The 26,805-nt window shown below is 37.9% G+C and overlaps 1 protein-coding gene across 7 annotated transcripts in view; it reads right to left on the bottom strand.

The window, feature by feature from the left end:
• The window catches only part of KMT2E (lysine methyltransferase 2E (inactive)), a 56,337-nt gene extending 30,447 nt beyond the window's left edge, over window positions 1-25,890 (bottom strand). The window contains exons 1-6 of one of the 7 annotated variants that reach the window (XM_072919495.1): window positions 25,576-25,890; window positions 18,698-20,210; window positions 17,047-17,103; window positions 7,437-7,621; window positions 699-810; window positions 61-290 (exon numbers count right to left, since the gene is read on the bottom strand). In XM_072919495.1, coding sequence (XP_072775596.1) covers window positions 61-290; window positions 699-810; window positions 7,437-7,507 — 413 coding nt within the window. In that variant the 5' untranslated portion in view covers window positions 7,508-7,621; window positions 17,047-17,103; window positions 18,698-20,210; window positions 25,576-25,890. Of the gene's footprint in view, window positions 1-60; window positions 291-698; window positions 811-7,436; window positions 7,622-12,489; window positions 12,573-17,046; window positions 17,104-18,697; window positions 20,211-25,575 lie in introns of all 7 variants that reach the window. The other 6 variants (XM_030263758.4, XM_030263757.4, XM_072919499.1 and 3 more) reach the window with 6 other exon arrangements.
• Window positions 25,891-26,805: the final 915 nt, after the last annotated feature.

The following is a 26,805-nucleotide window of genomic DNA, read 5'->3' as shown; positions in this document are numbered from 1 at the left end:
TTACATTTGCTTTCAGTTCAGCCTTAAGTAATTTTTACTTTTTATTTCAATATGCATTACCTGCATTTGTCACAACAGATCATATATCCATCATCATGTGTAAAGCCACAAATGCATCTGGTAATATCTGTTCCATAGCTTCCATCCTCTGATGTACTGATGGTAGTAGCACTGGAGGTTTCATCAAAGTTGGGAGTGGTAAATATGCCTACTTCATTCTTGCTTATAAGCACTGATGGAGGAGGAGAAGCTGGAGGCGTTGGAGGAGGCCGAGCACCATAGTTATGGTCCTAGAATTTTGTGAAAAGGTGATTTAATTGTAAATGCTCATACACTGATGGTTATTCAAGCCAAAATGTAAGAATTCATTTGGCAAAGAACTTCAGGCTTCTTACTTTTGTAGTAAAAGGTTAAAATTTTATATTTTTATATCCCAATTTTATACATTTAAAATATTTTAAATTATTTATATTTTAAAATACTTGTATTTTATATCCCAATGTAATCTTATTTTATAACTTCTCAACTATGTTGTACATTTAAGTGCACTATGTTCTGCTTCTGATAGACCATTTATTATCCAACTTACCCAACTCCCAATAAGACATAGAAAGATAAGCATGAATCAGTTTTTCCAGATAAGACCAGCAGATTTTTACATAATATATTTTGTACAGAATACTTGGCACAAAACTTACTGCATAGGGCAAACCAATGTAACTGTGTGAATGCGAGCCGCTGGTATACAACTGGTGTGGATAACTGTTCGATTTTTCAACTACCACAGGGCTAGCTTCTACAGATTCTGGTCTGCAAGGCAAAAGACAGATGAAGAACAAATGCAATTACTATGGAATTGATATTAATAAATTGGAGGTACTTGCTGCACAACTTCTAATTAATTCCCTCCTGATTCTGTTTAAATCAGCATACGGGGGCAGCAACAAACTTGCAACCCCCGGTAGCCAGAAGCTGCCAAAAGGAATTCCGCCCAAGGACTGACGCTGCATTCCCGGGACTCCTCAAGCAGAGCCCCGCAGCGACACACGGCGGCAGCGGCGGGGCACCGCCCGCACCGACCGCTCCTGCAAGCACAACTCCTAACTAGGGCAAATCATCCCAACAGGGCAGCTGCTACTGATTTATCCTTAAATAGAAAGAAGAAGGTAGTACGATTTCCAAGACAATGTTTTGTATCAAAGGCAGTGCCTTCTTAAATATACAAACTATGGTTTATATGCAATAAACCACAATGCAAAATAAGAAAAATAAAGGAATACTAGAACAGGAGTATCTATTTGAGCACAAAAAATTTCATCTTCACGGCCTTTCTCGAGCAATTGCTCATGTGTGCATGACTGAGATAACGTGAAGTTTTTTCGTTGCACCATATGATTTAATAACACTAAGACAAATGGATCCAGGTTACTAAAGCGGGGTTTTTTTTTAAAAAAAGGCACCACAAAATATTAACATTTAAAACTGAACTGGACTTGAGTCACATTACAAATCAGGTCTTGTTCAGTTTTCTCATTTTTATTTGTGTGAACTATATTTCCTGTCACATATTTTATTAATTCCTTGAGCTGATTTTTAAAATAAACTTGGTGTTTCTGAATCATAAATTAAAATAGATACTGATGAGATTTATTAGACATTAAGATATTTAAGAGAGGCTTTTCTGCTATGCCATGAAGCAATACTATTTTGATTTAAAAGGAGACACCAGAAACCTACATTTGTTACTTTTTGGGAAAGATTTAATGAATCATTAACTTTCTGAAAAAAATGCAATATTTTCACATCTCTTTGAAAGTGTCCTACTAATGGGTTTGGTGGCCCATTTCTTCTTATGAGCTTTTTCCCATAAGAGATTACTACCCTAATGATAAAATTGTTTAAGAAGAAACTAGTTAAAAGCACTTTTGGGGGAGGGCTTTAGTTTCTAGAGTTCAAAGAAAAAAATATGTTTTTAGAACATTACAGTCTCCAACAGTCATCAACTGCCTTTTTTTGAGAGTGCGAACAAACACGTGAGCACACAAATCACGTGAAGTACTAACATTAAAAATACAACTTCTGACTAGCATGAGACAAACCAAATCTGACAGCACTTGCTCTTCATTACCTCATAAACCCAGAAAAAAACTCATTTACTCTCTTACACTATTTCACAACTTGAAAATACAATTTTATTTGGAGTTTGTTAGAATTAGCTTCTAGAAGCAGCTTAGAACTTTAGCTCATGATAAAAATAAAGACAAAACATGAAAAAATGGTGCCTTTCCAACCAATTTGCTTTTACCTATTTGCCAACACATTTGTGCAGTAATTACACATCTTTTCTGTGCTCCAGCAATCCTGATGACCCAGCCAACTAAAATACCAGTGAATGAGACATTAGCTATGCATCCATTATGACTATGGCAGAAATTAGCTTCTCTGGGAACCAGGATGTCTTGACCACTGCGTTGCTTCGACTGCTATTCTTCCCCATTCCCAAATGGGAAAAGCAGTGGCACGGGTACTCTTATCCACTCTGTGTTCAATGCTCAACCTAGGTCTTGCTGAAAAATACTCTGTTTTCAGAGCACGAAGGCTTAGTAAGGACAGGCAGGAGAGGATTCTGGTACAATCCATCCAAGATTAATTTAGGAGTGTTTCCTTCATTAAAAATAAGTATTACTATGACCTAAATACCAGCTACTTAAAACACAGGAACATTCAGTGAAAGATACCAGAATGAAAGTGTCCTAAAAAGAGAGGTTGTGTACTTCATCAACTGACTACAAAAATCAAAAAGATAGTCCAGGTCTCTTTCAAGATTTGAGGCAAGACAATACACCCAATACCCTGCATCCATTTCTTTTTACTCTTGCCCTTGATAAATCCCTTAAGAGAACAAAATTTAATATTTAGAGGTGTAACAGTGGTGGGAAGCAGAAGGGTAAAGCTTCCAAAAACATTCATTTATCACCAACTGTTTTAGCACTCATAAACCAGATTTCAAGAACAATATTACTAAGAAAAAAGCACATCTTTACTTGAACAAGGAAAACCAGAAAAATGGTGGGAGAGAAATCAAATGATGCAGAAAGTCAACTATTAAAAAATGTGGAGCACAATCAACTTTCAGCAAAACTTTTCCAAATTCTTATCTTATACACTGCTTTCAATTATAACAGATGCTCACTAGAGCTCTGAATGTAACTGTTACTGTTCCATTTACCCACTGCACTGGCCTGAGGAAGTGACGAAGAAACCAAGAACTATGGGAAGGAGCTCCAAAAGTATTCTCTTAGGCTAGAAATTAACCACCATAGGTTCCCTTTGCAGTCAACAGAAAAGTGATGCAGATACCATAAAGCAGTACAGAATGAGCTCCATTTTTCCAGAGAGCCACAGACAAAATCAGCTTTGACAAACAGGTTACTGAATTCCTTATCACTCCTGGCTTTGCCAACCAAGTGCATGACCTGAAACAGAAAAGATGCCCTCTATACTCCTATCTGTTCAAAGGTCAAGCCCTTCTTCTGAAATAGGCATCTCAGAACTGCACAGCTTTGAGAAGAAATGCCTCTTGGCAAAATATTTTATTGTACAGATGCTTAAAGCATGAGATACTACACAACAAAAATCAAGTTTTACATTTTTTGGGCTCAAGTACCAGGGCCCAAGCAGCAAGGCACTAACTACTGTACTGCAGACAAACACCCCCTCGTATCACCACCGGCATTCTTACAGCCATCCCAGAAAGCAAGTTTTCAGGAGGAAAATATGCAAGCATACCCATCTGTGAAAACACTACAAGGCTTTCCTTGCTTGTATTTTTGGACATTAGCCAGTTCTGTCAGAGACTATGGTACTAAGACTATAAGCCCTCTGATCATATCACATTTTTCAGCTTCACCTGAAACAACTGCTGTCTTACTGCATAACTTAAAAGATATTTACTGTATTTTTGGTTTTCATTCAAACTGCAATGTTTGTATGACAACATAGTAAACATGAAGCTTGATAAAAATGTTGATATTATTTCCTAAATAAACAAACATTACTGTGATAAACTGACCATGGTATTTTGCTAAAATATCATGTATACTTGTTAAGTGTTGTGGTCAGCAATTCAAATCTGTGCAAAATGTTCACAGGGAAAAAAACCAAAAAACTCTACACAAAAGTTTTCCACATGCTCTTAGGTTGCAGTTTTTGAAGACATTTCTGTATTTTGAAAACAGAAATATAATATTTTCAAAAATCAGTTAAAAATGCAGAGATACCCATACTTAAAAAAAAGCTTTGAGAGAAGTTTCATTCAGCAAGTGAAACAACTTCATGTTCTGAGTCATTTCCTACCGTTCATATCTAAAATGGAAACAAAATATTCTGCATGTTGCCAGCAGATGGCATTAGTGAGAAACTAAAAGCAATACGCGAGCCAGCTAATTTACAAAACGCCACTTTTATAGTTAGTTAACTTGTATTAAGGAAATCAACCTGCAACGATTCAAAGAAAGCCAATTAGTCTTTAAAACTTCATCTCCCCCACTCCACTCCTTTAAAACATTGTTTTGTTTCTGACCATTTAGAAATGAATTTAAAAAAAAGTAAAGGAAAAGCAAAGAAAAAAAAAAGCACACCATATTTTTGACTAATACCCAAAATACAGTCAGTTAGAATTTGGGGCCACCACTTCCAAAAATATGTAGATATTCAAATGGAAAACAAAATCTCACTAAAATGCTCAAAGAGACTTGGGGTATGCAAGCTTTAGGCTGTAAGCTAAGCGTACTATGAGTACTTCCTGAATTTGTGTCTGAACTTCAAATGCAGCCTCTCAGTAACATCAATCTTCCACAATCCAGTTTGATAGGTCTAATTTTGAAGGAGTTCAGGTTTGGTTTCTGTTTGTACCATCACACCTGAACAGTATCTAGCTGAAGGCCATCTCAGATAAAAGAATATAATATATTTTGCATGAGAAACAACATTTTCTATTTCAAGACACTTCACCTAACCAAAGACATTTGACAGGCTTCAGTACCTAGACAAGAATCAAGGACTGTTTCTCTACCAGGGAGTGGGTTCTGCTACCTAAGCACCTCATAGCAGGCCCTACAAGTACAGGCTGGCCCGATATTATCTCTGTTTAAGACTAATGTTCTCTTTCTCCTGGATACTGAACTCAATAGAGCGAGCTGTACACTGTGACTGTGAGGTTTATTATACAGGCCTTCTCCCTAAAAAGCATGTATAGATATAACCAGAAAAGCAGTACCTCAATGGCATTTCCCCATGTGTAGCTTAAACTTACGCTCTAAGCTATACACAAACACTCTCTGAAGCCAGGAAGCATATTTTGAACCTTCAGAAATGGCTTGTTCTGCTTACAAGTACAAGGACCTTACTGCTAAGAAGTCACAAATCCTCATCTTTAGTAAGGTCTACAAGTAAAGGCGAATATGTGTATTTTGACTACGATGACACAAAGATCTCTCTGGAGACCCCACTTAAGTACACGTAACTTAAGAAACAAACTATTTCACCCTATTTTTCAGATCCTTAAAACTCTTAGTAGGCTACTCTACACACAGCTATTTGCTACAATTATTAAAATAATATGTGGAACTGTTAGGCATATAAAATATCCCCTCTTTTAATAGGCTTATGTCTTGGTTCAAAACATAAGGAAAAATCTTTCAGCACTAGGAGACTGTACTACACAAAGAGCTTTTTCCAAAGCTGCTTCTCCTGCATAATCAAGTTTGCCACTCCCCCGTTCTTGTGTTTGCTCATGCTTCAGCAACTGATGAAGCAATATCCGACCTGCCAGTCACAGTGGAAAAATTCTAGCTCCTCCCTCTTGGGAAAACCCCAGAACTTGCTCAAAGACCATCTACAACTGCTACTAATATATTCCCTATCCAACATGCTACCCTCTGAAAGAAAATGTACAAGAACAAAGAGTAAACCGCACAGACTGTGATAGAAAAGGTTTACAACTGTGTAAGCTGGTAGATTAGGGACACACCTTTGTGTTGCACTTCTTGTGACAGTAACATGGCTTTTAAATCAGTGTACACAGATGCAATTACACATATTTCAGTGCAAGTACAGCAGAGATGACAAGAATTAATCTAAGTGGTAACAGCTACTTAACATCTGAAGAAAAGCAGCTCCTAAATGGGTCGCTCTGCCACAGTATCAAGCAAATAATACACTGTGAACTCTATCTTGTTTATACTGACAACTGAATTTATTTATTTTAATTTCAGCATGACATGCTGTGTCTGCAAGGAGTGTCAGCAACCTCAGGAATCATGACCCTCTCTAAACATAAAAGAAAAGCACAGGAAAAGAATGAAAAGAAATGTGAATGGTTCACTACAGTTAAAAATTTTCTGCACCAAGGTAATGTTCATAATATGAAATGATAAAACAACTTTAAAAATTTAATGTAACAAAAAATTTTGAATTGCGAATTCTTGGCTCTCTTCAAATGAACAACACAAACCTAGAATAGCCTCATATGTACCTGGAAGCAAAATAGAGAAACATCTCTTTAAAAAGCTCCTCTAGAGTTCTGCTAAAACTTTCATTTAAAGTTTGGAAGATATAAACATTTCACAGTCATGCTGATGCTATACACACAGAAAGGTTTGTTTGATGAGAAATGTATCCAGTCAGAGATCAACAATACCTAAACCTCAGCCAATTAACACTGTACAGGAGACTAAGGGAAAAAAATTAGAAAAGTATGACAACACAAAAAACCACACATGCACAACATCTCCCCTCCACTCCTCAACCTAAAAAACCTCCCCAAGCCATCCTTTCCCATCCCCCAAAACACAGAAACTCACTACACTGCAATATTTTGCGCAAAGCCAGAGTTTACTGAATGCATGATTTCATTGTCTCTTTGTAACCCTTTATATACAGTTACTAAATTATGTTCTACTAGCTTTACAATTAGAAATAACTTTATGAAGACACAGTATTAGCATTTAACTAGGCCTTCAATTTTCATTAAGAAATGCAGCCTTGTCTTGATTACTACTACTTTCTTGAAGTTTAATGCACCAAATTGATTTATCTTTCTAATGTGCAAAAAAGAAGAAAAATTTTTCCATGTAATTAAAAAGGAAATTGAAATGGAAAAATATATGAAATATAAGTAGTAAACCAAGCAGCATCTTTGTCAGTCTGATAGGCAAGAAAAATATGCATTTCCAGAAACATTTAGATTCTCTCCTTTGCTCCCCTTGAAGTGCAAGAAACTGACATAAGAATGAAGTGACAGTTATTAATTTAAGTAAAGATTCAACAAAACTAAGGAAACTTTTAAGTTTTTTCCAACTGTATTAAAGAACAGTCATGAAGGAAAAAAATAATTACAAAATAATAGAACTTACAAATTATGTTCACATACTTACTCTGAGCCTGCAGCCATTTCCAAATAAGAAGTATCTGCTGTGTCAACCCCCAATGGGATCACTATGCTCATGACGTTCGTTTCTGATAAATTCGATTACTACGGAGTCCTATGCATTGGTATCCAAAACACTGGGGCATGCCAGCCACAGTGCTCATTGCAAACATCTAAGTGCATCCACAAACCCTGTCAAAAACAAAACACAACATGCAGGAGATCAAGTCAGTTCATTTCAAACCCAGGCAATTTTATATCATGTATTTCTTTTATTTTAAAAATTTGCCACTTATATCTATCACAATTACTTCATTAGTTTTATCTTAAACAAGCAAAAGGAGAACATACAATCTTCTCTAAAATTAACTGTGAATAAAGTTCTTAAAGAAGTGTGAACCTGAACTTGAATATATTACAAATGGACAGTCATTCAAATTTCTGATTAAAAACCCCAGCACAATCAGGGAAGTGCCAGAGACTGGCCCCGTGTTGTCTAAGCTTAGTTGCTATACCTTTCAAGAGAAACACAGTTAGAGAATTTGCAACTAAGTCTTAGCCAGCACTGTTCTTTTCTGTTTTGCACTTAAAAAAATAATGTCTCAACTACCATTTAGTATTTTTTAAAAACAAAATAATTCTAATAATTCACAATAATGACAGGAAACATTTTCCATTTTAATAAATCACCATTAGAAGATACTATGCCCATTTAGTGCTACTTGTGGAAGTGATTTTTTTAAAGGAGGAAAATAAAAATAATCAGTAGTAGTTTTTAGCTGTAGAGCAAACCACAATCTGCTTGACTCACATGAGTGAATGCAGGATCCAACCTGTATGCCAGTTACTACCAGTCCCCCATTTCCCTTACTACATAGGGCAGAACACCCAACCAAGTACAGGAGAAATGTGAACAGCTCTCAGCTATTCACAGGTTAGTAAATTAATGCACTTTTATACACTAATACAGATCAGGTTTTGCACATTAAGGTAATTTAAGTAAAATAGCCCAGTATCTCCAGTACTTACATAACAAATTATTGCAAACTCCTACCAAAATGTTAAAGTTGCAAGACCACAGACCACTCAGCAATGAAGCACATACTGTGCCTAAAAATGACACTCCTCTCATACCACAAAATGTTATATCTTAGCTGATGTCTACAGGAGCACAACAATTTTGAGATCAATGTACTTTCACAGAATTACAGAATGCTGAGTTGGGAAGAACCTACGACGATCATCAAGACCAACTCTTGGCCATGCACAGCACCCAAGAGTCACCCCATGTGCCTGAGAGCACTGTCCAAACAGTTCTTGAACTCTGTCAGACTGGCACTGTGACCACTGCCCTGGGGAGCCTGTTCCAGCACCCAACCACCCTCTGGGTGAAAAACCTTTTCCTAATATTGAACCTAAACCTCCCCCAACACAGCTTCAGGCCACTCCCTCAGTTCACCACAGAGAGATCAGTATCTGCCCTTCCTCTTCCCCTCATGAGGAAGTTGTAACTGCAGTGAGGTCTCCTCCAGGCTGAACAGACCAAGTGACCTCATATGGCTTCTCCTCAAGGTCCTTCACCATCTTTGGACACTCTCTAATAGTTTAATGTCTTTTTTATATTGTAGTGCCCAAAACTGCCCCCAGCACTCAAGATGAAGCCACCCCAGTGCAGAGCAGAGCAGGACAATCCCCTCCGGTGCCCAGCTGGCGATGCTGTGCCTGATGCCCCCAGGACACAGGTGGCCCTCCTGGCTGCCAGGGCACTGCTGACTCATATTCAACTTTACACTGACCAGGACCCCCTAGGTCCCTTGCTGTGGGTGCAGCTTTCCAGTCCCTCATTCCCAGTCTGTCCATACATCCAGAGTTGCCCCATTCCAGGTGTGGAATCTGGCACTTACACTCAACATGTTATCCTTGCCAAACACTACGATGACAAAAAGCGTAAGTCCACAGGGAAAAACGGACTTCAGATAAACACTTTGAATTAAATCTGAATTGTCTTCTTTTATTGATTAGGTCACATAGATGAAAAAGATGAAAGTGGTATGTACAAGACATCTCTAAAGTATGAGATGGCAGTAACTCCTCATCTAACTTCCTAAATTTTTTAACACTCGTCAAGGTTGGCAATTAAGAACATGCCAAGATGTCTGAAGTGCCTAAACCTACAACTAGTTCACTCTCCTCGACAGCAAAAGGTGTGGTTTGGTCCTATTATGTGAGACACCAATTACAATGAGCTAGAAAGCTATTGGGCCAAGTAGCCATTGGAATATTTTGCTTTCCTCATTTAAATACTGAGTATTTTCTTACTAAATACCAAAAGTAAAAACAGCACCACTAGCTATGCCAAAAAATTAAGAAAAAATATACTATTTTCAAGAATAAGTAGCAAGAAAAACACATTAAATAAAAAGCAGGTATAGAGTATTTTCAGTAGAAGGCTTGACAAAACCAAAAGCCCCTCTAACAGTTTAAGGGAGCACCCATTCTCCCACCATATAGCTAACTCCACTCAGAGGGCAGAAACCTGAATGGCTGTACCTACAACTTAAAGGAAATATTAACTCACCCTTTAGTCCCCACCTTCTGAAAAAGTAAAAAAATTACCCAATAACTGAAAAGAAACCATTAATTTTTAAAATCCAGGTAAATCAGTTAGCCCAAGGTTAACTGCTGTTCCAGTACTCCCTGCAGTGTGACCTATGCTAACAAATCATCAGGAGAATGGAGTTTTTACTTTATGCCAGTTATTAGGTAATTCTTAAGCAGCTTTAATGGTTCAATGTAGGTCTAAAGACATATTAGACAACACTGTCTGGGATCAAGATTCTCACTTAGAAAGGTGTTTCCTGCACTTAAACTTGATTTTGTTAGTGATGTGGTTTTTCTTAAAACATTTTCTTTTAACACTTCTGACCAGGTAGAGCATGAGCTATAAAATAACGCAGGCAAAAATGCCCTGGAGACTGATGGAAGTGAGGAACACAATTATACAGCTGTCTCATGGGCTGTGACATCTCCAAACTTACATAAAACAACTGAGGTTACCCAATCATCAGATAGTCAAGTCACCTCAACTGTCAACACAGAAAGAAGAGATCTGCTTACCAAATCTGATAATCAGGTGATATCTGGGGCTTTTTTTGATGTAATGCAGAAAAAGAAGAGCCATGCTAATGTTTCTAGAGCTATGTATAGATTGAAAATCAATGGCTAATGCATGTCTCATTCATGACCATCTCTGACAAAACAAATACACCACCATTTGTGCTAAAAAACACCAAAAAACACCCCCCCCAAAAAAAAAAAAGAAAAAAAAAAAAAAAAAGAAAAGAAAAGATGGGGGAGGGACTCAGCCAAAACCAACTTCCTGCCATATGGGAAGTTATTCAAATACACTTTGTAAGAATTCAGTCAAAAAATCTAATAACCTGCTCTACACTGAATAAAGTCAGAAACCTGAGGAATCAGTATTTTTTACCTGAAGAGTATTAAACAGATGGTTTTTTTAATCTAAAAGGAAGTCGAACATGACTGCAATACTAACTCACTGGTTTTTACCAACTTCATCTCACACACACAGAACTCTGTAAAGCTTTTCCTTTGCCTGTAGTAAAGTATGGAAGAATGAAGACAGTCACTGGTTTGCAATACCTACACAGACAAATTAATTCAAACAAACATTGCTCATTGTTTATAAATAGCCATCCTCAACAAATGCCCATAATAAGAGTGAGGGGAGAGCTAAGATAAATTAATAACACTACACCCACTTATTAAACAAAACTGTGACCTTATATATAGGCTATCCAGTTATGATCCCTACAGTGATGTTAAATTTGGAATTATGGAAAATAATTATTTTCTGCCATGGCAGAAACAGCAGCATTGTCATGACATACTAATATTCACAGTATTTTATAAGATCAGAAAGAAAATAACACAACCACTGGGGAATTTTATCTATGAAGAGATTGCTTATCCTTTGAAGCTTGGTATTTTAGATGAGTCATAAAATACTATCTACTGTCATGGTTTGGTACTTTCCATTACAAGTATCCATCTATTTAAAGTAATTATTCTTTCAGAACTCTGACAAACTGTCATCCATGGCCTTTAAGAAACTGTTTTCATAGGTACATTCATTTCCACAACTTACTGTTTAAGAAAGTCTTTCTTCAAGCAGTACATGAATTTGAAAGACAGGAAGACCACACTGGTTTCTCCAGTTATCTTCAGGGTCACAGAGTTAAAAAACACTATATAAAAACTGCTACTCCAAAGTTCATTGATCAGCTCTTTACTGGGCAAAGGGACTCATCTATTGTACCTTAATTAACAACAGTAGAGGCCCTCCAATTTTGCTACAGACTACTCCATTAATAACAGTACACTCTAAGACCTGAAAGCATTTTGGCAATTTCTTAAATTCACCAGATTTTTCACAATCACCCTAACAACTTTATTATAGGAGCAAAAACATTCCTTATTCTAATAAATTTCGCTTTTATTTAGTTGCAGTAAAAAAAGTTTATCTTGCCCAAATAATAGAATGTTCATCTTAAAACCCAGATAAATTTCTGTTCAATCTAGTTAAAACATTTATCTTGTGCAAGATCAACCTCTTCACACCAATCACACTTCACCACCGTTCATTCATACTGGTTTACACTTTTAACGGCACTTCTCATTGTCTCTAGAGAATACACAGGAGCTTCTTGACTCAATAGCCACATCAAGTCTAAAATATCTGAAGTCTCACCATACTTCTTATGATCCACTTTGTTTATGACACCAGGACCCTTTTTTCTGTAAATTAACTGTACTCAAACAACTGAAGTATAAGACTGTAATACATTCCAAAATATTAATTTCTGTGGCCTTATACAGAGAACATAATTTATGCATTAAAGAACAGGAAATAACTCATACATTATCCCTGAGGTATTCCACTAAAAAAGTATTATTCTGTGGTCTAACAGAGACCACATGTTTCCTTTCTCTCATGTCCTCCTAAGATCACTTGTGTCATATTAGAAGAAAAAACTTACCTTTTCCACTGGTACACAAAGGAGGAAAAACTACCAAATATAGACAGTTCAGCTCTTGAATCAGAAGGTAAGTGCGTGATCTCCTGAAATTACATCAGTAGTTTTAGACCTGCTAGACTCTATGCTGTTTGTCTAAGAATACTAAAGCTCTAATCTAGATGCACATACAAAACCGTTCATAAAAATCAGCGATAAGAGATGGTGGCAACACTAGTAACAATTTATTTGTCTTTAACATAAAAAAAATCCTAAAGAGACATTAATATATCAAGACAGCATTACTACTTGTAATACTTACTGTAGTATTATCATTACAATATGATGAGGATTTTTTAATTTGTTGGCGAGTATTTAAACCAGGTTTACATCTAATACTACAAAAACCAAAGAGGGAAAAAATGTTAATAAAAGCTGTTTCTGCTATTCTTCACATCTCTGACAACTTTTTACACAGACAGTGTCACTGTTCCCATGAATAAATTTTCCAATTCTGCTGTCACGTGAAAAATACAAAAGGCAAAGAGCATAAAGCAAAAAAAGCAAAAGGCAAGAAGTTAGAAAAAAATACATTTACCATAGAAGTTAGGAACAGATTCAAAGCAACTCCAAACTTAACATTTGTTTTCTAATTTATAAAGGGATATAAGTGGAATCATTAATTAAGCTTACAATTAAATTATATCCTATCTCAACTATAAGAATTTTCCCACATACACAGAAGACTACACTAACTTAAGTACCTGGATTGCTAGATCAGTTCAATCTTCTCACATCACTAGGCATTACAAAAACATTAAATCTTTTTGTTCTTGTTTTTATGAATTCAATATACATGTAAAGTTATTACATTTTTTTTCTGCAGTTATCAGCCACCACCTGTCAACAATTACAAGAAAAAATAGTTATTAGATGGTTTAGATGTTTCAAGACTTGGAAGATTTCATCACAGAATGCCTCTGTAAAGCAAATTACCAGGCTCTCCCTAAACGCAGAGGTTTAAGGAAAAAAATCTAATTCTAATTAGCCTACAATTAGGCTATTTCATTAGATACAGTAGTGCTGGCTTAAGATACGCAATTATTTAGATTTTATACTGATGCATACAACGTCACTGTGAAGTCTTTAACTAATGTCACTACAGAAGTATTTATATACTTACCAAATTACCATCTCTATACACTGTATTTTTACAAGGTCCATATACAAAATCCACATAACTATAGAGTTGAAGAAAAATTAATCAAAACCTTCTAACCTATCTACTACAACTACTACTACAACTATCTTTCTTTAAAAGCAAAATTATGTAACTTGAAATGTGTATTACAAAATGCATAAAAGGTGAAAGTGGTAACTTTCCCATATGTACTAAATTAAGTATCCAAAATGGCCAAGAATAATTGTCAGTTCCCCCTCTTCAACACCTAAAAAGTTACATTGTTTCCCAATTTACCCAGCAATGGACAGTTCACCTCATGTTTAGGAAGAGCTTATTTCCCCTCAACACAAGCACAGAAGAGACTCTCTTCTGCTAAACCCAGAGTACTGTAAACCCTTGCCCTCACACATTTAAATCCAGGCAAGAAATTAAATAACCATTTCCTGGAGCAGTATTAGGTATCACAATGCACACAGTATATATGAAGGCTCATTTTCATGAGATGTGTACAAATCTTAAGGGAATCACCTTGAAGCAACAAATGAAATTGCTGAAACAGTCAATTCTCCACTCAAGCACTGACCAAGGAAGAAGAGTTACAAGATTTACAGATAAAAAAATAAACAAGTGTTAAAACACATAAACTATCTGCATGACAGTACTGAGTCAAGTAAGACCTTTCAGCTTAACCAGCATGCAATGCTAACCTGGTTTTAACTTCCAAACCAGACTGAATGTAGAAGTGCTCTACAGCACTAAGCCCATACCAAAATTCCTAATTTCCATTTGCTCCCAGTAGAAAATTCACACTACTGTAAGTACAGGTTGACTCCAGTTAAAAAGGATCACTACAAAACTAATTACTGTTTCCCATATCAATAAAGTCTTTCAGGCAACATATGTAAGATTTCAAAGATTGTAATACTGTTTTCAGACTCTGCTGACTCCTGCATATCTATCTCACTGTTACTTGTTTATACAAAGGCTTTTCAGGTAATAGATGACCAAAAGTTAGTATTGTTTTATTGCATTTTATTATTTCACCATGCGACTTTCTATGTGTGAGTTGCATTTATTGAGAATGCAATCTAAACATTCTCCTCCTCCCTCCAATTACATCATATGTGTACACACATTTTGCAATCATGAGCAAAAGCAATTCCTGTCATACTTTCCTTTAGAATTACAGGCCAATAATTTTAACCCATGGCCATGGGAACCCACCCTTGACCACAAGAAATCCACATGAAAGTTGACACACTGATGCACAATCTATACAGGAGAAATCTAACTAAAAATGCAACCATCAATAGTCTTTCCACAAGCACAGAGTGAAAACTAATGTCCTGAACTGTCACAAGGCCAACAAACTAAGCTTTACTACTTGGCTTTCCTACCTACAAGTTTTTCCCTCCTTTGGAATTTTTTTGTTTGTTTTTGGTTCGGGAGGTGTGTGTTGGGTTTTGTTTGTTTGCTGGGTTTGATTTTTTCACTTTCTTTTTAATTGGAAAGGAATAAGAGGGAAGATTTAGAGAACATTCCATTAAATAATTCATGCTTTTCTAAACTGCTGCTTTCTACTACTGCTCTGAGCATACAAGTCTAACAAGAAATTAGATTATTTTTAAAATTAATAAGAGACACTGGCATTTTAATGGTACACTCTAGATATCCTCCAAATAATGAACTATACTCTGCACGTGTATATATGTATATGCTTGTATCAACACACAAATATGGAAAAAATAAGAAGCATATATGCACATACCATAAATATATGTATAAAATAACCAATATTTATTCATTACTGTCTGTTTCTCAGGAGGTAACGCACCTTTAATCACACCTAGAAGCAGAATACATGAATAAATGACTAATCTTACATACATGAAAGTTTTCTCTGTTACCCCTAACATGCTCCACAACCATACAGATTTCCTAAGAGATTAGAATGAATATCCAATTTCAAGATGCTACACCACTGTAGTAATAACTGTGCAGACCTAGAAACAACTGCAAGTCCAAATTCAGACCGTTGCTACAGTTTCTGCTTTCTATGGTAACCTAACAGGTAAATTAGCAGTTTACTTCTAATTTGTGCTGAGACAAAAAAAAAGAGGAGTAGAAAAAATAAGACGTAGACTCAAATATACAAATTAACACCTATTAATGACCAAGTCCTGCAAATCATATAAAAGAAACAACTTGTTCTAGAAGAAATCTGGTATTTGTAGCGTGTGCTCTAACATCCCCACCAATTTAATGTTCTCTATACTCCTCTCAGCACTATCTTCTTCCTGATCACAACATTAGCTGCTTCTAGTCTCACTCACAAGCCCCTCAATATCCTCCTATGCTGTTCCGGGTCACCACATTGTCAGTACTCATGTCCATCTAACCTCTTTCTCATGTACCCTGTCAGACAGACAAAAACCCAAAAAAGTACATGCTATGGCTGGTTTGAAGTCACACATGACAGATAATGGCTGAAATCATTATGCTTCCTCTCTCCCTTATAGCTGCCCCCATCTCCTTTTTATTTTCAGTAAGCTTCAGAGAGCTCAAGGCTACTAAGTTCCTAGCACTGTCAAATTTTGGTTTCATTACATTACAGGTTGTACTGACACAGACCTACTTAATCATTAGACCAACTTATTTAAGAAATACTCTTATTACAACTAACTACAAAGTAAGACTCCTCTTCCAACTTTACTTTTAAAATTGTGCCAATAAGCACAATTTACTAGCACAGAATCACAGAATGGCTTGGGTTTGAAGGGACCTGAAAGATCATCCAGTTCCAACATCCCTGCCATAGGCAGGGACACCTCTGCTACCAGGTTGCTCAGGGTCCCCATCCAACCTGGGCTTCAACACTTCCAGTGATGGGACATCCACAACTTCTCTGTTGTGGATGTTCATAACCTGTTCCAGCTTATGAACACCTTGAGAGAAACACACAGGATTTTACATTCAGCAAAGACCACAGTCACATTTGGAATGACAGCCAAACTTCATTAATTGGTCAGACTTTAGTATCTAAACCAGGGAAATAAAAACCCCTGCCTCCTTCATGGTATCCAAGATTTATGCATAAAAAATTTAAGTTTCCATCATGTAACAAGGTTTTAATTTGTACACAGGGTCACAACATGCATTACAGACTCTAGTCTGCACAAAGCAAGCCATGTTTTTGAGTACAAACCAAGAGTCAGTTTGCCAGTTTAGCCAAGTGTGTAGCCTCTGCTACACACCAAAGCTGCTTTCCACCAGACATAAGCTATTTTCCTTTACTATCTGGGCCAACAGCGATGCTCTTGCTTATTCCTGTAAGTGAAAGCAAGGTCTCGTCCTCAAATATTTATTCTAGTCCCTTAAACATGAAGACTTGACCTTACCTCTTCTCTCTCTTCACTCCTTTTCTTCTCTCAGTGGAAGTTAGACAAAATATGCGACTAGGAAGAAAAAAAGAATGAGCGGTAGAAGGGAAATAAAGGTAAAAGCAGTTACAGAAAGAATTAGTTTATTGATCAGGAATCTATCAAAGAAACAGTAAGCAGAGATATACTAACACACACCGCGTTTACAGATTTTATAGTTGCAGAACTCAACACTCAGGATTGAAAATTAACTGCCAATTGCTTGAGGTCAGCGAGTTTACTAAACACCTGCTATACTTCTGAAAATATATTACACAAAGAAAGTCCTAGCCATTCAAAAACCATCAATTATCTAAGCTGTAAAATACAAAATGAGTACAGCACATGAAGGTTTGTAAAATTATTTTTTTGTAGCAATATTGCATATTGCCTGGAGAAGTATATATTAGCTACTTAACATTAGCCTGTTATAGTCCATCACTGAAAAATGTAAAATGCCTTAAAAGAAAAATTCAAAGGCTACAAACACTAATGAAGTAGTTTCCAGTAAAAATATCTTGGTTTTATGTCATTTTTTGCATCAGCTATTTTACTGCAAATGAGTATTTCTCCATCTAGCACAAATTGATAAAAAGCTATTGATTAAACTTAGACAAACTGCCTGTATGTGACTTAGCAATTACTCTTGATGAAAACATTTCATCTGTTACTTTACACTATTATTCTTGACAAACATCCTAAAAAAATAAAGGCTGTCTGCAAGTATGTAAGTCCACATTCTGTAAGAACACCCAAATTCATGTCTGCAACTGTATGGGCTAAGTCTATTTTTTATTAAATATAAAAGTATACCTCATGGCAATTCATTCACCAGTATTCCTCCCTAGAGTACAGATTTTGGGATGAAAAAATACATGGCTAAAAATAAATATTGGCATTGCCTTCAACAATATAAATATTTTGCGGGCTTCATGATCCCAAATTAGCTAATTAATTTTTTCTATGCTGCTCAATAAGACTTGGGAGTCTACTGTAATTACATAAGAAGTAAATTATTTTTATTTCTTTTAAGTCTGATATCATATTTTTGTTTTGATATGTTTTCATTTACATAGATTTCAAAAACTAGCTCCTCTTTTTTATCTGTGACATTTGATTAACCTAAATAGCTCAGCAGTTTTTCTACATTTACTCATGGAAGCAATTTGTAGACATTCACCTAAGTGCTACACTTATGCCTAGGTTTCTAAACACAAGCAAGTCAAAAAGTCACATTCTTTCAAACACGAACTTTTAATTCTTTCTGGCAGTTAGAAGAACTCCATTAACTACAGTTCAACCTGGACTATATATTTTCATAACAATTTGGCAGTATTTCAATGTTCTTTACACAAACTTCGGGAGGATACTGGCAAGAAAAAATGAGGGAACAGATGGAGGGACTATTTCATGTTCAAGGACACACAAAAAAATACAGAAGTGCATGATCAAAAGATCCTTCCAACTTTCAAGAAAACAAAACTGAATTTATTTTCAACTGCAATTATTTTACAAAACTGTATTATTTGGGTTAAGAAATTCCCATTCCATGCATTTTAACTCTACAGCTTTGTGTTTTCTATGGAGGTTTCAGTACATTTTTAATTATAGTAACAGAGATATAAAATACCTGATTTTTAAATAAGCACAAAGAAATTCTGCCCAGTGATGGAAGCTCAATAAACAGCTTTAATTTTCACTACTACTGCCACACAGAAGGGAACAAAAAGCAGTGTGTTGTCTGTTGTCTTTCAGCACAAAAGATATCACTGGAAACTAAGACAGAGAACAAACATTTAAAAGAACCCCACAACACAGTCATTCATAAAAATCCTTCATAATATTAAAAGTATTAATGATTTGCATCAAACGTTTCTATCCTAAGCAAAAGAAAAAGAAAAGTCAGTGGAATTACTTGGTAAGGCATTTGAGGGAGGCACCTTACCCTTATCACCAGTAAAATAACTACCATATTGTTTATGAATTATATATAAAGTATTCATGTTTCTTTCACAGTTCTAGAATGATAGGTTTGGAAACCAAAAGAGACATGTAGTCACTCTGTACCTTCCTCAAAAGTTACATATAAGTTGCTGCAATTCTCAAGCCTTCACTTTAAGCAGAACTGATTAAAACCACTCCTTATTGGAAAATTTTCTTTAAACCAATAGTTAAAACTATTGGTTTATAACCTATTAAAACTAGGATTAACCATCTAGACTTGACTATCATCTGTTTGGTGATACAGTTTTCAACTCAGGCCCATTACAACCATTCTAATTAGAAGTTAGGTCCCTCTGTCTACTCAAAGCAAGCTAAGAGCATCACCAATTGTCAAAAAGTATCTTCAGTCCTAATAATTTAGAAGAGTTAAAAAGTAATGAACACCAAAAAAAGAACTTAAATATTCAGAACTCCTCAAGGTGAAAGACACCAATCTTCCATCCTATATAGAAGTTTAAATTCTTGAGCGGCAAGTACAGGCTATTAGTTTTATCAGTTTCTGTGATTGATAAATAACTGGTCTGCACAACATCTTTAAAGTGGAGAGACACATGAACGTGATGGATGGACCATTTGGTGAATAAGGAACTGGCCCCATGGCTGCACTTGTACAAGTTGCAAGCTGTCAAGCTGGATGTCAAAGTGGAGACAAGTGATGAGTGACATTCCTCACAAACTGGTACTGGGACCATGGCTGTTTAAAACCTTTATTGGTGACATGGATTAAACACATTCTCATCAAGTCTGTCAACGACATGAAGCTCTGTGGTGTGGCCAACATGCTGGAGGGAAGGGATATCCTCCAGAGTGACCTTGACAGGCTTGAGAGGTGGGCCTGTGTGCACCTCATGAAGTTCAATACAGCCCAGTGCAAGGCGCTGCACCCGTGTCCGGGAAGCACAAGTACAGGCTGGCCAGAGAATGGGTGGAGAAAGAGCCCTGAGGAGGACAGAGGCTTGCAGGTGCTGGTTTACGAGGAGCACGACACAACTTGGCAGTGTGCACTCTCAGCTCAGAAAGTCAACCATGCCCTGGGCTGCATCAAAAGCAGTGTGGGCAGCAGCTCAAGGGAGGTGATTCTGTCCCTCTACTCCGCTCTCAAGACATCCCACCTGCAGTTCTTTGTCAAGCTCTGGGGTCTGCAACACAAGAAAGAAGTGGACCTGTTAGAGCAGATCCAGAAGAGGTCACAAGGATAATCCAGAGGCCTAAGCACCTCTCCTACAAAGGCTGAGAGAACAGGAGTTATTCAGCCCGGAGAAGAGAAGGCTCCAAATGCCTAACTGAAGCCTTTCAGCACCTAGAAGGGGCTTATAAAAAAAAGAGGGAGAGTGACTTTTACATGAGTAGCTAGTAATAAGACAAGGGGGAACAGTTTTAAACTGAAAGATGAGAGATTCAGATGAGATGGTAGGAAGAAATCCTTCAGAGTGAGGGTGCTGAGGCACTAGAAACAGGTTGTGCAGTGAATGTCCCATTCCTGGAAGTTCAAGGCCAGACTTTGATGAGGCTTTGAGCACCCTGGTCTAGTGGAAGGTGTCCCTGCCCATGGCACGGGCGTTGTACAAAGTGGTTTTGAAGGTCCCTTCCAACTCACACCATTATATGATAAGGGGGCCAACTACAGATTATATGGCTTCCTTCTTAAGCTGCAATATAAAGTACAATAATGTAATTAAAACTTAGTGTTATCATCTTGTCTTTGAACTTGAAGGCAATTTACTTTTGTGATGAAGATATAAAAGTGAACGATTACCTAAGTTATGATGGCATAAAATACAAAAAATGCAACTACAAATGAGAATAAAATTAAAAAGTTTTCCTTAACCTGAGAGTGCAATATGAAATTTTAGTATCTAAACTATCCAAGTGCTAATTTTAAACTCTAAAACTAGGAACAATACTCTTTTGGAAATGCCTGATTTGCAAAATTGCTGGTCCCTTTAAAGTCTCATTTAGGTTTTAGAGCACTGGATCTCCATCTAAGCAGCGTATGACCCATCACATGAAACAAGAGATAGCGCTCTGCTAATACAATATACAGGAGTAAGAAACATACTCTACTCACACAGGATGCAATCTGCGTGCTACTATAATATATTCTTCACATTCACTTTTGAAACACTAACTGGAATAGACACTGATTTACTATAGTTCTTACCCATATTTTAATTTTGAAAAATAAGATATAAAACCCCTTAGGTCAGGCACATTAAAAAAGTATACTCTGTGCAATAAAACTAGCTGTCTTCAAAAGTTTACAGATAACCTTATTAAAATTTTCTAACAACCTAGACAGCTTAAATCTTGCTTGTTTCATTAATAATTAAGATTTGCAGGAGGAAATAAATATAATAGCAGTATCTCCTAGCAAGTATATGAAACCTTGAAAAGGTTTCTTTTAAGCACTTGTTTGTTATGCCTTAAAGGTTAACAGCAGCTTTTCTTTGAACACACCTACAGCAAGTTTTTTTCTGTACTGTGAAGGTCATGAGCAGAATTTTGGATAGGTTTTGTGGGTACAACTTTTTCTGTTACTAAGAAAATGTGAACACTAGTAGATAGAAATATTCATCTTGCACAATTCAAAAGACCACTAAAATTAATATTTTAAATAATACAGAATTTGGAAGCATGGAATTGAGGATTTTTTCCCTAATCCATGTTTCTCATCTGTGGAATTTTTTCCCCCCTAGAGGTGCCTTAAGTGTCACTCTCAGCAATAAATCAGAACTATTTGCACAGTGGAAACACTTAAACAGTGTACCTGTTGAAAAACACTGTCCAACAAAATCTGCTTTTGAGAGATTCACAAATGCTCATTTGTATGAGGCAAATAACATAGATGCACTTCTTTAGGATCTCTGCAGAAGTCTGAATTGGGTTCTATTTTGTATCTTTACCCAGCTATACCTTCCCACTAAATTTTGTTAAAATGTCGCATGACAACAGCAAAATACTTTCATTAAACCTTCATTTACATTAATCTAGTTAGAACAATGCCACGATTCTACAATTACATACACCACTCCTTAACTCAGTACCACAAATAGTCCTTACTAAAATTAGTATTAGCATGCATGCAAAATTAAGACTGTCCTTAGTCAAACCAAGATCAGAACTGGAGAAACATTTCAGCCTTCAGTGTGACACTGATTTCTGTATTTCTGCTGCTTTCCAACAGAACTTTAATAGCTGTGTATGCTGAAAATGTCTAAGAGAAATGAGGAGTTGCATTACCTCAAAGTAACCTGAAGAGGTTACTTAGTGCTAAGAGAAACTTTCCCTAGATTTAGTCTGAAGAGTCAGTATTATTTTCCCTCTAGAACTTCCCAGATGGCAAAAACACTCACCCAAAAGGCTAAGTGTCAATTAAGCAAATTTCTCCTTTAAATACGAAAAACGTTAAGATACGTAATTGGATTCGTAACTCCAATCCATAATATTGCATTTGTGACACAATGTTTGTGGAACAGAAACATGTATTAAAAAAGAAGGAATTTAGATTTCAGACCTTCCCTCTTTCAAGAAGCTTGTATTAGTTTTGGGGGAGGGGGTATTTAAACCTTTATGAATATGTAAGTGAAACCACCCATGGAATTAAAAAATAAAGGTAGAATTTGTTTTGTAGTCTCATCTCCTTAAAACAAATCACAGATCTGTTTATACAAATGGAGAAACTGAGTCACGAAGGCAAACTGACTCATTAAAACTCATACAGGAAAACTCTGGAAGATCTCTAAATTCCCAAGAGGTTCTTAGGGCATAAAATAAACTGTAAAATTTGAAAATTAATATTTTTGGGTTATTTCATTACCCTTCCCCAAACACTTTTTGTAAAGTCTACAAGGTTATTTTCCTCTAATTGTGAATCAGATGTCTGTTTGAGAACATGACAGAAGCCATGAAGAGCTGCAGACTGAATAGCATCGAGACAGGAGCTTTCAACTGAAGGCAAGGAAAGAAAAAGGCAAAGGTTTCCATAAAGGCCTGTACACCCTTTAAAGTCTTTTCTATGTACTTTATTAAATAGAGAGAATAAGACCCGGTTTAGAAAAAAATAAATTATTTATATAACTAAAGATGATAGGAGCAAGTATTACTGGAGAATTAACAAAATCACCCAGCCTTTGGCCTCAAAATACACTAAAAGCATGTATTAAAAGCACCCTAAAAGTCTTACTGTTCAACTTCAGGTATACCTTAAGTACTACATCAGTGCTTCTAAATGGTATTGAAATTAAAATTCGTCAGAGATTAAATACAGCTTTGCCACTTCAATACCTCACTTTTGATTTCTTAAATCCAGAAGGTTCTAAAGCTATACCAGAATAGGAATTCACATCTCTTTAATTTAAAGGACAAAATTAAAGACAGGCATTAAAAAAAGGCGAAAATTTATTTTTTGTTATTGTTGCTTAAAACACACAATTTGCAGTTGCTATAGTGTGTATCAGAGTACTACACCAACTACCAAATAATGAATCCTTGTGACCTCCCTTCCCCCCACTCAAACGTATTTATAGTGGTGATACTAAATGGTTCATATTTCATTTAGGAAAAAAATTAGACATTACGAATCGCACCTTCCCTCAGTACTTGTATGTGTATTATCACATATACAATTTATATAGCAATATACAAAATAAACTGAAGAAAAATTGTAATGCAAAGATTACATGGTAGCAGAAAAAATTCTGTGTCTTTAAATAAAGTAACAGGTTATAATCTCGTGTGCATTATTCCCTTAAATTAATTCTGTATTCCCTAACGATGAATACATGAAATGACTACACCGATGTCCAGTGAAGGTATTTCCTGGAAGATGAACATGACACTCACAAATGGGTTTCCATAAAGAATTAAGCTGACTGTTTTAGAGATCGTAATCCACGACTCGCGTTGACAAATATTACTGATTCTATATCGTTAGTAGGACAGACAGCGGTACAGTATCGATCACAAACGCAGGAGCCTTTCCCATTTACTAAAGCGACATACACATTACCTTACAGCACCATATACACACCCCTCGAAGGAGCTGCTGGAGTCTGTTGCCTCTTTCCACCCCCCTTCTCCCCAACAAGAGTGGTCTCGTTCACTTGCCTTTCACACACATAACCAATAAAATTAATCAGCTGGAACACAGCATTTTTAAATCGCAGTAAAGTCAAGAGCTGTTTTGTACGTTATTTGAAGGGAATAGCCTTTTCATTTTAACATAGTAAGACACTAATATGCTGCAGACAAACGCACTGCATGGGGTGTGGAGGACCCGAGCTGATTAGATTACCACAACATCAGCCTGAGGCCGCCATTTTTAGAATCTCTAAAGGACAAAAGAGGGAAATTAATAAATTTGCTCCACGTTTTTTAAAAAGTAACTTCAAAAGTATATTGATGATAACTAATTAATCATGCATTGCAAGTACTGCCATGGATATCTCCTGCTGTTCTCTGATCTGAACCCTGAGTAACAAAAATGCTTCGTTATTATTCCTTTAAGCTACTGTAAATAAACAGACTAAAACATCGTAAATCTAGATGCAGCACTGAACTTCTGCTTTTGACGACACGTAGTATGTAGCATTTTAGGGACCTCAGGGCTTTCAGACACCGCACGTTCCCTAATAGCCGAGTATAGGGGAATACAGGACCTTTATAATCAGGCTATATTATGTTTCTCTACCCTATTTAGTAGTACACAGTGAACCGTTTGTTTCTCTCCCCCTGTGTCTGCAGCAATAGGGTCAAACCCACCAACACTTACTGCTTCAGGAAAGAGAATGAAATGTGCCACCCAGGGAACACGAACACTGGCTGCAGAAACTAAAGCAAGAAAGGGGTACACCAGTCTAACTACTTACACCCTCGAGAAAGGGGGTGGGGAGAATGATCCCCTTTTAAATTGGCACAGAAACTCCTGGGGACAGCTCTCCGTTTGTCCAGGTTACACCACGAAGCGGAGATATTAACAGGGAGGCAGGCGGGGAGGCGGGGGTGTGGAAGGCAGAGAGATTAGGCCTATAACGAGCCATTTTAGCACCACAAAGCAAAAATATACAGGATGGAGGAAAAGAATAGGCTTCCCCAAGCTTCGTCAAACTCAATACGCAGTCCCAATAACGCACAAACCCGTTCTGAAAACCGCCAGCCCAAGGAAGCCTATGTTGTCACATAATAGCTCATTTTGGCTCATTTTCCAAGCATAATGCATAAATCTGGCGTAACTGCCAAAAAATTCTCCTCAGCTCCTCCAGTTACAGTAACCCGCCATATTCATAAGATATAGCGACAGCCTGCCATTTTTTAACCAAACCCCACAAAAGGAAAAGCAAATTCAAGGCAACTTAAACAGAAATTAAACACATTTCAGGGTGGGAAGGAGTTATACTCGCACCGAAGGTAATGAGACATTCCCGTCGCATTTCACTCCCTTTTTCCACCCCCCCCCTCCCCCAAAGCACCCACAGCAGAATATGCTGGTAATAACCAAAGACTCACCTGTAATGGTCACAGGCCAGGCAGCAGGACCCCTCAGCTAAGCCCTTTCTCTATCCCAACCAAAACAATGCAACAGCCCCACTGCGGATATCCCTACCCTAGGTAGGACTCAGCCCTCAGCAGGCTCTCGTAAAAGAAAGGGAAAGAGGAGACCCCCCCTCCCCCCAAACTAGCTCAGTGCGCAGAACCCTACAGGGACCAGCTCAAAGGCGCCTTTGCCCTGGGACCTGTGTACAAACCCCGCTGCTGCCGCCGCTGCTCCCGTGCCTCCCTCCCTCCAGCCTCCTACGCTCCCTTCTATGTCACTGCCTCTCTCTGGGAAAATGGCGTCCGCTCTCCCCTCCCTCCCCCTGCACGGGGCTTACCCGCCCCGCCTGACAGGGGCAGGGTTACCAAGGCGAAGCCAAACAGCCGCCATTTTGCTTACGGGCCGGGAGTGCAGCACGCGCCCGCCGAGCCCTCAGAGTCCATTTTGCAACACGCAGAACGGCTCCGGGGTCTGGGCGCGGCCGCGGCACCAGACTGCGGCAGGGGCTGGGCAGGGGGGCCGTGAGGAGGGAAGTAGGGCAGCGGAGGAGGGGCGGCGGCAGCGGGGGCTGGCGCCGGGGGCGATCCGCAGCCCCGGCGGCGCAGCCTGCGCGGGAGGGGCGGGGGCTCCGTCCCGGCCTGTTGTGGGGCCGAGCGCGGGCGGGAGAGCGAGGGTGTCTGAGTCAGAGCTGCATCCTCGGAGGAATAAACGCCAAAACTCCCTCCTCGGCCGCTCTCACACCCCCGACCTCCAGCTTCTTCCTCACGACCGTCGATCCTGTCAGCATACGTGTTCTTTATGAATCTCTAACAGCACATTTTCGGCCTAAACTGCGCGAAAAGCCGGGCAGAGCCGCCGGATCTCACACACGCTGAAGAACTACCTGAGGGGAGGGGAAGAGGGGAACGAAAAAGGAGCGGGAATTTTTGCAGACCTGCTCAGGAGGTTTTGACTGAAACTTTCAGTAAGACACTCGAGCCTGAGACTCTTCCCCGAAGCGTTTAAGACTCAAAGGCAAGTGGGAGAAAGCTTCTTTCCTTAGAGCGAGTGCGAGAACACTCGCTGAAGGCATTTCTGTTCTGCAGGGAATGAGACAACAGCGAACGAGCCTCGTTAGCCCGTTAGGGAACAGCCCTCGGGGAGTAGGAATGGCGCGCTTCTGTCCAGAGCAGCGGGCGCTGCCAATGCCAGGAGCCCGCTCA

The sequence above is a fragment of the Taeniopygia guttata genome, chromosome 1A (genome assembly GCF_048771995.1).
Source record: "Taeniopygia guttata chromosome 1A, bTaeGut7.mat, whole genome shotgun sequence".
Classification (NCBI taxonomy): domain Eukaryota; kingdom Metazoa; phylum Chordata; class Aves; order Passeriformes; family Estrildidae; genus Taeniopygia; species Taeniopygia guttata.
The sequence above is the reverse complement of the archived record's forward strand: the minus strand, read 5'-3'. Positions and strand labels throughout refer to the sequence as shown.